The sequence below is a fragment of the Carassius carassius genome, chromosome 33 (assembly GCF_963082965.1).
Source record: "Carassius carassius chromosome 33, fCarCar2.1, whole genome shotgun sequence".
NCBI lineage: Eukaryota > Metazoa > Chordata > Actinopteri > Cypriniformes > Cyprinidae > Carassius > Carassius carassius.
The window spans coordinates 11,567,908-11,583,043 of NC_081787.1; the positions used below are offsets into that span (position 1 = coordinate 11,567,908).

The window sequence follows — 15,136 nt, forward strand, 5'->3', positions numbered from 1 at the left end:
AGAACATTTGTGGATAACAAGCACCCAGCTTCACACCCTTGAGTTGAAGGTTTGCAGTGTGAAATTAAACTGTAAAACCATCAACCTGTGAACTTTCTGTATAAATAATTATGTTTTGTATGTGTGCATGTGTTTGTGTGTGTGTTCAGCTTTAGATGGTATACAATGCATTTCACTAATAGCTGAAAAAGACAATTTTGCTTGAATATTTGATTAAATCAGCTTATCAAAAGGGTAAAGGCACCAGTTTTATAGAATAACCCAATGGGTTCAAAGCTCTCCACAGAGGAGCCAAAGTTTGACTAGATGTTGTACACCTACATCAGTTTCCTGCAAAAAAAAACATATTTTACTGTTGATTGGCGTTCAGGGATAGCTGTGTATTTTGAGGAAATAAAATCGTTTGCAAGCAACACATAAATCACAAATATTTAATTGTATTAAAGCAGGGTTTTTTTTCAGTGCCATGTTATTTTTGAAGGGATTTTGAAAGTGTAAAACCGACCTACACAGACACATTTATATTAATATTATGTGCACAGTGAAAAGGCTGAAGAAAAGAAGGGAATTCCAACGAGAGGATGTCTGGACAGTGGCAGATAAACCTCCACCCACAAAATGTGTCGCAGGGGGAACAGTGGTTAATTCCTCACACAGACTTCTTAATTACCTCCCCCGAAGAAGTACAATCACACAAATTATTAAGCTTAATTAAGCTGCATAAAAATCACTGGGCTTTAATGAAAAAGACAGAACAGAGGCGAACAGCAGGGCCAGCTCTGTACGTGCAATTTTGCAAATAATCAATGACTTGCTCTAAAAAGAGCAGTAGAGGGAAAAGGGCAAACCAGTGTGGGTGCTTCTTTTTACATACATCTTAAAGCCTTCTGCACATGCCTCAGCTTCATGGCCGTCCGGTATGCAGAGAACCTGATATTGTTCAGGTCCGCTGTGAGAGAGCAGCAGGGGAGATAGGAGAGGAAAAGAGAGAATATCATTCATGAGGAGAGAAAAGAGCAGCAAAGGAATAGCTGAGCTCTTACATAAGCAAACAGAGAGACAGGAAGCAATGTGTCACTTCAGCGGGGTTGAGGGGTTTATGCTCATGCCGTGCCAGAGTGTTTGGACAACTTGTGTCATGTTGCATCAGATTAACTCACATTGTAAACACCCTTTAATCATTGTTAATTAGAAGTTGGCAAAGCATTAGTAAGGTTGGCCCAGCTGCTCTTGGGTTAATGAGAGAGCTGGCGACATCTCTGGGGTGGGATGAAATATTAGGTTATAATGAGAGGTCCAAGTAAAGAAATCGAGCTCAGTGTGAGACCGCCTTCTAGTAGGTGTATTTGAGCTTCTGTATGTCTGCACTATGGTTCCCCAGCAGGAAGTAGACACATAGAAGATATAAGAGCAGAGTTTAATTGTGTTTAATTGCCTCACCCAGAGCTTGGTATAATTCAGTCATCTTTGGATGGTCCCAGCAGGTTGTCTGAGCCTGATGGCTATAAAAGGAAAGAGAAAAAGAGCCAAGTAAGAGCAGAGTAGTGAAGCCAAAAATAGAGAAAACATAGAACACACGTGAGAGAAACATTAAAGGACTAGTTCATCCAAAAATGAAAAATTCTGTCATTATTTACTCATTTCATTATTTTTTACTTTCATTATTTATTACCCTCATGCCGCTCTAAACCTATATGACTTTGTTTCTTCGATGCAACACAAATGCAAATTTTAATCATTATGGACTGAAATATTTTCTATTTCACCTTTTGCAATAGAACAAAAAACATTTTGGATTTGGAGGGTGCATTAACAAGTAAACTAACCCTTTAAGCACACTGTATACAAAACCATAAGTCTTTCTTCCATAAATAACAATTAAAAATTAATTTACTTATTTATTAATTCAATGTCAATTGGTTGACTTGTGACCTGACCATATACAGTAGAGTGAAAAACTGTTGGTTTAACAACACATTATATGTCATTTTAATTGTAAAATTCAGTCAGATTTATGTTTTTTTGGAAGGAAAAAACTACAAACTTTCTACAGTGGAAAAACAGCAAGTATCCAAAAGTCCCTGAGTGACACATCACATATGTTTCTTCTTACTTTTTGTTATGAGTAATGTACACTGGGGTGTTTTGTGACACATTTTCTGTTATTTAGTTAATGTTTATTTAATTTGTGTTTGTGTGTCGTGTGTAGCCCAAATACAAGCTCATGGCAATTATTAACTTTTAGTGAATTTGGTGGCTAATTTGTATGAATTTGTACATTCTCACACAATCTGCTTACAATGGAATGGCTTTTATGTTCAGAGGTGGTGAAGGGGAATTCTAACAATTTAAGCACCTCATAAAATAGGTTTTAAATGAAATTGGGTTGGTAACCCTAATGTTGCTTTGTCTTTGTGTGTGCACTGTCTGTATATGAATACTGTCTATGTTTTATGGAAAAGCCTCTTGTGATGAACTAATTCATTATATGCCTTTTTATGTCACCACCTGCATTAATAAAGTGCTTATCAGTACACTTTACGGTAAAAAGCTTTTGATAATTCATCTATATATAGATAATTCAAGTAGATTGGTATTTTAACATTATATCACTTAATTTAATATATGGTTATGAGTTGTAAAATTTACAGGCACCAATATGCCATGGCGTAAATCTGAATCATTGCCACAGTATAGAGAGAGAGAGAGATCGCAATCGCAATGATCTTGAACAAAGATTTTAGAGTCATTATAATGCTTATATACATGACTGTTTTGATGACATTCAAAGAAAAGATTATGGCTGAACATAGCTTGAATTCAAATGTGACAGTAAGAACATCTCCACAAAGTCGATACATGTGTGCTACATGCTTTACTGCAACAACCTGTACTCGTGCCTTCCTCTACAGCACCAGCATCCATGAAAAAAACAATCAATCTTGTTCACTGTGACCATCATGCCCTATTTTTTGTGACTTCAGAGATTAGTCACATGGTACTTCATGGCATTCAAAACATTAATAAATACTATATTTTATAAATGATACTATTATTTATACTACTGTATATTAAAAATAATAATAAATAAATTATATTTTCAGTTTTCATTTTAATTTTAGTATTTTTTATTTCTAGATTAAAAATTTTAGTATTTTTTATTTCTAGTCATTTCTAGATATTTTTAATTGTATATTTATATTAATTTATTTTTTATTTTAATTTCAGGTTTAGTCATTCTAGTACTTCAACTTAAACCTATTGCTGTTTTTTACATTTAGCTGCCAAGGCAACATTCCTAATTTTAGAAAGTTGAAGCTTTTTATTTATTATTTAGATTTTATTTATTACAATTACCAAAAACTTCATAGTTCCGGGAACACTTACAGAAATCTTTCAAAGTATTACAGACCTTCTTTCTCTCAACTGATGACGCCAACCTTTACACTGCACACACAACACTCTTTTGTGCCATTTATAAACTCAAATTCTTAAAAATGCACAATGCCAAATGACAATAGGAGCACCATGGTTCAAATGTTGTTTTCTTTTTAGGTCACAGTGCAATAATCTTCTGCACCAGGGATCAGTAACTGAGTTTTCTCTCAATACCTGATAATCAGACATGCTCATCCCACAGTTTTACCCAGACTCTCTCCTTTCTGACACTCATCTCATAGACTTTTGATGCTTTACAGTAGGATAGGCATGGGCAATATGGTAAAAATATCATATTATGAATTAATTTTTTTATTTTATTTTTTTCAGGAAAATCAAGATTCACAATTTTATCATGTTGGTTTTATTGTTTTGCAAGTTGTCTGAGCAGTACAGCCAAACTAATTTCCCTATTTTAAAAACAAAGCCTTAGAAAGTAAGAAAATATAAAATAAAATAAAAATGTCAGACATTTAGGCAAAAGTCGGTGAAGATAAAAAAAAACCTTTGTTATTAAAAAATAAAAAACAAAGATACACATTACTAAAATACAAAATAAAATGGTAACACTTTATTTTAAGGTGTCCTTGTTACATGTTACATGTACTTACTATTATAATGACAATTAATTATGCATAATTATGCATAATATGCAAGTAAAACTAATCCTAACCCTAAATAATCCTAATCCTATAGTAAGTAGTTAATTAACATTACTCAGTTCTTAAATGTATAATTACACTTTTAACAAGGACACCTAAAAATAAAGTGTAACCAATAAAACCTATTTTCTAGGTACAGTAGGTGTATTTAGCAGTAGCATTCAAGAAACTGAAATGAACAAATATAAAAATAAAACATCATATAAACTTTACTGTATAAATTATACATCGATTCTTATTAAAGCAACTGTATTAAAGTTCTTCAGTCAAAAGCAATGAGTTATTTTTCTCTTTGTGTATTGCTAGTTTATTAACATTAAAGAATTGAAAATGATCTTCATTAACTCTCAAGTTGTTTTAAACCTGAATGAGCTTCTTTCTTCTGTTGAACATAAAAGTTATTTTGAAGAATGTGGTTAACCAAATAGTTGCTGGTCCCCAGTCACATCCATAGTATTTTGTTTTTCCTACTATCAAAGTTAATGGGGACTTGAAACTGTTTGGTTACCCACATTCTTAAAAAAATCTTTATTTGTGTTCAGGTTTGGGACAACATGTGAGTGAGTAAATAATGACAGAATAAAAATTTTTGGGTGAACTGCCCCTTTAATGACAAGCGGGAGCATGTTTAATACTGTCACTTTAAGACCACTTTTAAGACCTAAGCAGCTTTGCAGATCTGTTCCACTAAGGCCAAATACATTAACATTGTCATATCAATTACCATGCTAAAATCTTCAGAGAGTTCTCATGATAAAAATGCATTATATGTAAACCTTGTGTGTTTTTGACAGTATTAGCTCAATCAGACTCAAAGAACTTCAAACTCCAGTAGTCAGGCTTTTTAGTGTGCATGTCAGACAAGGACGCAAATTAAGTGCTTAAACAGTAAGGCTTTAAAGGTGCAATGTGTAATATTTACAAAGATCTATTTACAGATACATACTATTAAAAATATACATAACTATGTTTTCAGAGGTATATAAAGACCTTACTTAATTAGCTATTATGTTTATATGACCTTAAATTGAGCTATTTGAACTATATACACCGTGGGTCTCCTTACATGGAAATCACCACCATGTTTCTACAGTAGCCTTAAACGGACAAAGTGCTCTACAGAGCGTATTTTGAAACTTTGTTGTTCTTGTGAATAAAACATTGACACATTGATTAACAAGTATATTAACATTAGTAATAACATTGATTTATTGAATAAAGTAAATATAATTCCCTAATTTACCTTTGTAAAGAAATCTCATTGCTCCCTGCTGTCTTTACCTACGACATCTTTACCTGTGTCGGCCACCGCAGCTTCTCTAAAGGGCAGGGTGAGCGGTGGACTGAGCCATTGGTTGCCGTTCGCAACCTCACCACTAGATGCCACTAAAATCTACACACTGCACCTTTAAAGCACATGCAAATAATGTACTTGTGTGTACTTTTGGTCACGTTGAAGCCTATATTGAGACAGAGGCGCCAGAACTGCAACTGATATTTACCATGATACTATGAAGTTTCTTCAAAATCAGATCGTACAGACATTTTAACCGTCCATGATCAAAAATCGTGAGACTGCACACCCCGACGGCTGGACTTACTTGATGTAGTATGGCACTTTGTTGGGGGATATGGCACGTTCCCAAGGAATCTGCACAGAGCCTGAAGTGACAGAAAGAAAGAAGGCTATGGGCTGAAATATGTGCCACTAGAAACTGAATTTGAATTGCTAAACTTGAATAATTGCATTGAATAACTGAATTTGAATAACATAATTTGAAAGTGTATTGTTTAATTTGAATCATTGCATTGAAAATCTGAATCTGAATTGTATAATTTGAAATTGTATTTATTCAAAAACAGAATCTGAATTGTGGTCGAATAAAATTTGTCCAACAAAATTTGATCCTCACTTAAAGTTAAACTCTCTATATATCTTCACATTCACTTCTCACAATTCAGATTCAGTTCTCAAATTCAATTTCAAGTTACTGAGACAGACATCCGGGTAGTTGGAGGATGAAGGAAGAGCAATCGAGCACAGATCGATAGATCGCGTTCATTGGCGCACAGGAGCCAATCAGCACCTACGTTTTGAAGCAAAGTACGTACCCACCATGAAACAAGGAAGAAGTGCTTGCCTTGCCGACTGACTTGACCACCATGGATCCGCCTGGGACAAATATGGTAATGACAATTTTTTTTTTCACGATCTAACGATCTTTAGTTTAATGGTGTAGCTGTTTTGTAGAAACGGGGGAAATTACATCTTTCTCGATGTGTTGCAAACACAGTAGCTATTATCCCACGTTTTTGTGGTTATGTACTAGCTCTGGTAACAACATCTTTGCTTGGCGTTTATTATTTCTAAGCATTTGCCTCTTCCTCCGGTGAAAATGTTGTTGCCGCCAAGTAGACTGGTCATGTCTTCAGCGTAATTATTTACGATAACTACTCCTCGTGATTGTCATTGTCAGGGTACTGCTTACTAAGAGGGAGAGAGAGAGTAGTAAGACCTGTATGTCTCACTATGTTTTGACAAGGAGACAACTCAGAAGTAGTCAATTCAACATATTTGCTCACAGATGCAATACCTTCCCATGGTCCTGTTGGGCCCAGTGCCCAACATCAAACTTTAGTATATTTTTTTAGTCAATTAAAAAAGTCAATATATTGTCGCATTTTAGTTAGATCTATCCCTCCAAGCATCTGTCTCCCCACCAATGGATTAATGCATTGTCCAGTTAGATTTAATGCTTTTTAAATTGACTGAGCTGTTACCATAAAGGCTCACTGTGCTGTGTGATGTACATTTATTTTCAACAGTACAAAGGTTTTTTTTTTGGTTGTCACTGTTCCCATATGATTATTATTGATCAGTTTGTCCTGACCATAGCAAAATTACTTTCTCTCAAAAGTCCACCTTTTAACTTAAACTTTTATATGTGGCTTCTGTACTGAGTTTATTGTACACATTTTTACATTTTAATTTTACATTATATTTCATTCTTTTGTTTTGTCATTTCAGCAAAGCTGACTTCATTCCTTCAACTTCAAAACAAAAGTGAGCATTTCTAGGTTTGTACGCTTCTATATTCTCCTTCAAATTTATATAACCTAAGACTCTTAAACTTTTGGGGCCAAGTACCTCATATCATGTCAAAGAATCCAGGGATCACCTGTAAGCAATGACCCTACAGAAGCAACAAAAAAGTAAATGGCAAAAATATGCAAATACTAACACTCAAGAGAAAGAATAATTCACGTACATACACCACAGTTTCTGAGAAACAAGAGGAAGGTGAAAGAATTTAAAGCAATGTTTGAATGCAAAATAGACTGAGTTGAACAGATAACATTTATGTCTGTTTAATTGTTTTTATAACAACATACACATAAATCATAACTTGATTTTGAAAGATTTGTAAACCGATGCTCTACGGTTAACAATGATTTTTGATGATTCCTGCTTCTGATGTCTTCTGACCCCGTTCTGCATGATGTCAAGAAAGTCTTCCAGCATACTGTACTGTATATTACACCGGCAGAGAGGAAATAATTATTGTTATTATATTACAGTTCCTAAACATTTTTATATTTTTCTTTACCACAGAGGCTCTGTCCCGAGACACTCTGGAGCTAGTTGAGACTGATGATTCCCCAATCTTCCACAATGGACTTCACATAGGATGAACTGTTTCCAGTTTCAGCAAAACAGCAAGAATTCATTGATGGATGACTGCACCTTAGAACTCTTCACTAACACTGCCTGCATCACCTGGGCCACAGAGAAAACAATGTTACTGCCTGTACATAGCACAATTAACCTTTAACCTTACAGCTGAATCAATGCAGTAACACTGTTAACTACTATTGACATTGTACCAAATGTTCAAACTGAATATACAGAGGAGAACTGGTCCCCAGTGTTTTTGATTAGTCTGGTTTCTCCAAAGGTTTTTTACTCCATTATCTACATCTTGCAGATTTTTCTTTATTAACCACTGTTGCCTATGGCTTGCTTGCTGTATGTATGAAGACTAAAGCATTTAGCACCAACTATTAAAATAGTGAGGGTGTTTTTGACCATATAGACACAACAGTATGTCTTTCTGTAAAGATTCTTTGAAATGTTATGTATTTCGAAAACTGTATAAATGGCTTACATTGATAGTGTGCATATTGCTTGAACATTTATATGTAACAAAAAAAAAAAATCAGTAGAATTATTATTATAATGTCCTTTTTATGTACTGTGTTATGTGTTAAACTCAATTACAATTGTAATTTCTGTCATCATAATTTAAATAGTGTGATAATTACTGTATGATAGTTTCTTAAATAATAGACAATCAGTAATTACAGTACATTAACTGCCTGTAAGCAAAACCATATATAACAACGTAATTAATTATTACACTTATTACGACCACTGGCATGGCACCAACATACCAAAACTCACTGGTTAAATCTTATGTGCCCTCCAGAAGTTTGCGCTTTGCAAGTGAACGACACCTCGTGGTGCCATCCCAAAGAAGTTCAAAATCACTCTCACTGACCTTTTCCTAGACTGTGCCCAGCTGGTGGAATGACCTCGTGATCTCTTATCACACCGGATCCATGGTGGTCAAGTCAGTCGGCAAGGCAAGCACTTCTTCCTTGTTTCATGGTGGGTACGTACTTTGCTTCAAAACGTAGGTGCTGATTGGCTCCTGTGCGCCAATGAACGCGATCTATCGATCTGTGCTCGATTGCTCTTCCTTCATCCTCCAACTACCCGGATGTCTGTCTCAGTAACTTGAAATTGAATTTGAGAACTGAATCTGAATTGTGAGAAGTGAATGTGAAGATATATAGAGAGTTTATTTTTAAGTGAGGATCAAATTTTATTGGACAAATTTTATTCGGCTACAATTCAGATTCAGTTTTTGAATAAATACAATTTCAAATTATACAATTCAGATTCAGATTTTCAATGCAATGATTCAAATTAAACAATACACTTTCAAATTAGGTTATTCAAATTCAGTTATTCAATGCAATTATTCAAGTTTAGCAATTCAAATTCAGTTTCTAGTGGCACATATTTCAGCCCATAGAAGGCATTATCAATCAGACAGACATGTCGAGCATGAAAAGTTATTCTGAAAATCTAAAATGGCACCGCTCAAGGTCCTTTAAGCATACTGCTTCCATCCACACGGAGAGACTATTAAACAACAGCACCCCAAAAGTGTTCAGAGTGGTGGAAAGCTTTTCTGTGAGTGGAGCTTTGCAAACCTCTTTATATGGAACCCCTAAGGTCAAACACTGCTGTGTTATGATATACAAATTGTGAAAATTGAGAACTATACAGTTACCGAGGTCAGTAATAATAATAAAAAGCTATTGGCTAACAGGTTAACTAATCTAAGCTCTTAAACCATGCACTTGGTTCTAGTCGGATCTTGAGTACTATATCACTTCGTGGAATGTCACTTGGAACCAGAGTATGTGAGTGAAGTGGAGCGTCAAAAATTTCCCCTCCGCACTCCGAGCATTCAATAATCACTCCACTCCAGCTCCGCTCCGGGTTCACCATTTCTCGCTACTCGCTCCACTGATCAGAAACCCTGCTCCGCCTTCGCTCCGTGTCTAAAGTGTTTCAGCATGTTTGAAATAGCGTATATTAAATATCTAAAAAATTAAATAACAGGAGAGTTTTAAAGTGGCTTATTGGAACAAAAGTCTGCAAACTTTTTTCCGACCCCATGACATGGTTGTCAGCATTAAAACGTATAATTGCTGCTTTTTGGGGTGCAAATTTAGTTTGAGATGAAAACAACAGTAGGTTACATTTTCGTCAGTGATTTTACCTATGGATCGGTGCTTTTCGTACAGATTTCTGCTCATTCGAAATTGGATTCAGATGATTTAGCAGTGTATTAGGCTACATTTGTTTGAATGCATTACTGAGAGAGTGACTGCGTGTGAATAAGTGTTGTAGTACTTGTTTAAACCATGCTTTCAGCTGAAAATATCTATATCTAGAAAGAACAAACAAATTCCTCGAGAACTTTAACTTTCTGATTTGAGTGATCCTTCTCTATGTTGACATGAACTGCACTCGTGATGGAGCGGTGGTGAAGCGCTCTTGGAGCAAGTGAAAATCACGACATTACAACTTTTAAAAAAAAGATCCGCTTCTCGCTCCAGTCAAAATCACCCAGCTCCACTTCGCTCACATACTCTGCATGGAACTGCCATTCCCTGCATCCTCATTAAGCATTGCAGTGATTTTTAGTGATTTAAAGAGCCAGAAAAGTTTGGACAACTTCTAAATGAGGCTAACTGTGTAGCAGGCAATGTCTTTGTCCTGCAATGTTAGACCAGGCAGTGAGTGACAGCGAGAATGAATAAAGTCACAGCCCACCCTGCCCACTTAAACACAGTCCTGCCAACCCCTCTCCACTTAGCTCCATCAGCTCCCCCCTCTCTGTGTTCAGCATCACACTGCAGCAGAGTGCTTCAAATGAGTTAACACACTTACTGGAAAGGAAATGCTGTGATCCGGGTCCAAAATCTCTATGGGCATCTTGCAACTGTTTAAGACGTTCTTCAATTGACCCCTTTAGTGAAAAGAAAAAGAAAAAAAAGAGTTATACCCAGTCATTCTCATGAATCAATTACTTTACATACTAAATCCAAGTTCTCAAATGGTGTAATGGTGTGTCTCTTTAAGTTTTGTTACAAACAAACCAGTACCAGTCTGATGTCCCCATTCGGTTTTTCAGAATACAGACTGAAGAGCAATGACTGAGATAAACGTTTAGAAAAGGTAATGTGTGGTAAGGAGGAAAGTTTTGAGGCTGTTGCACAAGACGTTTGCCAAGAGTAATCCACGTCTGTCATTGTCGCCATCAACCAGACACCTCTGGGGATGGTGGACTACCTAATTCTGAGTAATATTATATATTCAAGGACAACCAACACTGTCTTTGAGATGATAGAAAGATAAAACTGCCCTGTAAAAGCAGACATATCTGTATATCATTGTGCCTATTGAGCCCCTAATTGTCTAGTTAGATAAACATTACAGATGTCAGTTTAGCATGTTCATTTAGCACAATAAATTATAAAACAAAAAACACAATACTGTTCAAAAGTTTGGGGTCTGTAAGAGTTTTTTTTAAAGAAATTTAATTCTTTAATGGCACTAAAGACATTTACTTTGTTACAAAAATGCATATTTCAAATAAATGCTGTTTTTTTGAACTTCAAATAAAAGGTACCACGGTTTTCACAAAAATATTAAGCTGCTTTTAACATTAATAAATAAGAACTGAACACTAAAGACTGGAGTAATGGCTGCTGAAAATTCAGCTTCGCCATCACAGGAATAAATTACATATTAAGATATATTTAGATAAAAAAAGTGTATTTTTGATCAGATAAATGCAGTATTGGTGAGCATGAGAGACATAAAAGTTCTTGAATGCTTTTATCTGGGTTCAATTTCAGCAAATGCACAGTTATCTGCAGTTGATTATTTAGTAAGCACATCATATGATTAATCTGATTCGATTAATTTGAAATGTGTCATTTGATTGACCTCCCTAACAAACATATATGAGAGTATTAAAACCCAAGTATTCATCAACACAGCTTTTCTCAGGACATTCATACTACAAAGACAAACAGACATGCACACACACACACTTGTGCTGTTTGTCTTCCATCACATTAGGTCACACACAAACTGCTGCAGATATGTATTTCATAGTCATTTTTTCGATAACTGGATTTACACACTCCCACACAGTCAAATGTACTTCTCATTCTTCCTGCATCTCTTTCTGGCTCTCTTAAGTTCCTCTCACACATAAAACAACCAGATGCAACCGAAACACTCAATTTCACTTTACATCTTCTCTTTTTCTCTTAGTAAAGGCATTTGTTTTTCTATGAGCATGTAGACAAAAGGCACTCCCCATGACCGATGATAATGGAGCCATCACTGCTCTCAGCCAGACAGGAACGGCATATTTTATTCCATCTCCTAAGCTCCATTTTTCATACTGTATATGCACTAACTTAGCTTGCTGGAACCATTGCTGTCAATGGTGATCGCTGTACTGTTTGATCTCCATAGTGGTCGATTAGTGATGGTGGGAAGGTAAGGATGAGATAAAGATGTTGTGAATTCACTACCTGCAGAAGTTTCCATCTGTTGTTGAGGTGCTCCAGAGCTCTGGCGTTCTCCATGGACAAGTGCACATCAGATATGGCCAGCTGATGCGCAAGGTCATTTATGTGTTTCATTCCTTCCTTCACCTGGGTCAGCTCTTCTTTAAACAGCTATAACACAAAGTGAAGAAAAAGAGATGGATGATCAACGCACACGTTTCACCAAAAGAATTTAAATTTAAATTAAAAATAATATGTATATGTATATAGATATAGATATATTCATGCCATGCAATACTCAGACTTTCTACTTCTTATTTCTGGTGGCACTGTGCATTGTTATGTTACATTTATTGAGTGTCACAATTATGCATGCTCTAATTTAAAGCAATACAAAGCCCTGATATTGACAGGCTAGCCATGTGGTGGATATTTTTATGTTTTAAGTGATTTTTTATTCATTCACAGCCTACACTTGTCCATTCTAATTTCATCCACCACCACTGCTCACTTCCTTCCACACACTTACATTGAGGTACCACACTGAACATAAGTGCAAGAGAAACCCAATCTGTCAAAGGCAGAGAGTGAAACTGCACCAAATGTGTGAGTGTGGCAAGAAAAAAAGAGAAAAAAAATTGCAGAGAGAAATATTTTTGCAAGTGAAAATGAAACTGAAATAGACTAGTTGGGGTTGCTATACCAAGGCTGCATTTATTTGACCAAAAATACAGTAAAAACAGTAATATTCTGTCAGTGTTGAGGAAAGTTACTTTTAAAAGTAATGCATCACAATATTGTGGCTTAAAAAAGTAACTAACTGAATCCATAAAAAATAATGAATATTATTTTTGCGTTATTTTTGTCACCTTAAACTGGGCTTCCTTATTCCTTTTTTAAGAACAAAATACCCAAAAGTTTTATTTTTAGCAACTGTAAAGGCCCTTTCACATCAAAAGTGAAATTAATAAGCCTCAAGCTGAAGGAAGTGCCTTTGCACCTCACTCCAAATTCCTCTCAACACGGGGACAGGAGAGGTGTCAGTGAATAAATGGGAAAACAAAGTAACTTGTGTCACTTATTAAAAAAGTATCTTGTAAATGTAAAAGTAATGGGTTACTTTACTAGTCTGATTACGTAACTCATGTTCCTTTTAATGTGTTACCACCAACACTGACTGTGAAATATTGTTACAATTTAAAATAACTGATTTAATATATTAAAAAATGTAATTCATTCCTGTAATGCAGATATAAATTTTCAGCATCGTTTACCCCAGTCTTTAGTGTCACATGATCCTTCAAAAATCATTCTAATATGCTGATTTGATGCTCAAGAAACATTTCAATGTTGAAAACGGTTGTGCTGATTAATATTTTTGTGGAATCAGTTTTTCCAGGATTTTTTGATGAACAGAAAGTAAAAATGTTATAATTTTACTGTAAAGACATGTATATTCTGTAAACATATTTATTGTCACATTTAATCAATGCATCTTTGCTGTATAAAAGTATTTATTTATTTTGTTTTCAGAAGCAAATAAAAAGAAAAATCCCAGATTTTCAACGAGGTCTCAGGGATTTGAGCCCACCGTATGTATGGGGTCCCAGGCAAGAGGTAACTGTAGGAGCAGTGGGAGCCTAGAACTCATGGCCTGTTCATACCCTTGACATGAAGCCAGGAAAATGAATGGAAAACTGTAAGTCTGCAAGACCTGCTATGTGGTTGCTGATTCTGACAGCAGGGGAAACACTGATAAATGCTCCACCTCATGTCAGAGCGTAGCATGATCATGTCAGTTCACTGAGCCCTGCTACAACCTAAATTAAAAACTCAACATATTGCATCAGGGTACAGCTCCAGGCAGACAAACTAGTTAATTATTTAATTACACAGTTGCACATGTACTGTACTGTGCTATTCACAAAAAGGCACATTACATCACAAAAACATGTGAACATTAATAGAGAATCAGAAATATCTTTTCCACACATAAGGAAGCCTCCTGGGACCCGGACAGCAGAACAGAAACTCTGACTCACTGATGCACAGGGTAGTACTGTAAATAGATACCTACACTGTTCCATAACTATAATAACTCTACTTATCTCCACGGGAACATCCATGATCATATCCTCAATAAAAAGACCTCCTACTGTACAGCTGTAGGAGTCGGAGTCTGTAAATCGTCACTGGTAGATTACGAAGGGAAACTTTAGGGAGATACGCTTTGGAAAAACACAGTAGATTACAGGATAACATACTGTATTCAGATGCCTCATCCTTCAGTCCTTTTATTGTTGTGACACACATCTCTCTGTTTGATCATAGTCAGTGACTGAGTACAGTATCTTAAGGGCAAAACTAATAGCAGCATACAGTGAACTGTACTATTATCAGAAAACCATAAAACACACAGGATGGAAACCATACAAAGGAGATCCAGAGAGTAAATGGTGGTCAAGATATAAAAATGCCCCTGGACAGATTATGAAAGATATTTGCTTTCTGGAACTCCCTTGATACAGACTACAATGAACTGTTAGGATGGCTTAGAGGATAATTGGTCTGCACCTGCACAACTTTCAGGATCTCCAGACTGAAGAAACAAACAGATAACATCATCACGGACCCTTCTCACCTACTGTAGGACAGATCTGCAGATGCTACAGATCACTGTGCACTAGAACATCCGACCACAAGAACAGTTTTTCTACAGGCCATTTTACCTTGAACAGCTAGCATACCCACTACTATGTACCTGTTTTTGTAGTTCAGTGTACCTAATTTTTTTAATTTTTTAAAGAGTCATGAAACCCCAGACTACTTATTCTAAGATTATAGCAGAGGTGTTTGTGTTGTACATCATA

General features: G+C 35.7%; 1 protein-coding gene across 3 annotated transcripts in view; it reads right to left on the reverse strand.

Annotated features, from left to right (window-relative positions):
• Positions 1-15,136, reverse strand: part of LOC132113726 (dystrophin-related protein 2-like) — a 115,794-nt gene that overhangs the window by 24,831 nt on the left and 75,827 nt on the right. For all 3 annotated transcript variants that reach the window (XM_059521668.1, XM_059521671.1, XM_059521669.1), the window contains exons 6-10: positions 12,291-12,437; positions 10,630-10,708; positions 5,702-5,762; positions 1,441-1,502; positions 875-949 (exon numbers count right to left, since the gene is read on the reverse strand). In XM_059521668.1, coding sequence (XP_059377651.1) covers positions 875-949; positions 1,441-1,502; positions 5,702-5,762; positions 10,630-10,708; positions 12,291-12,437 — 424 coding nt within the window. The remainder of the gene's footprint in view (positions 1-874; positions 950-1,440; positions 1,503-5,701; positions 5,763-10,629; positions 10,709-12,290; positions 12,438-15,136) is intronic.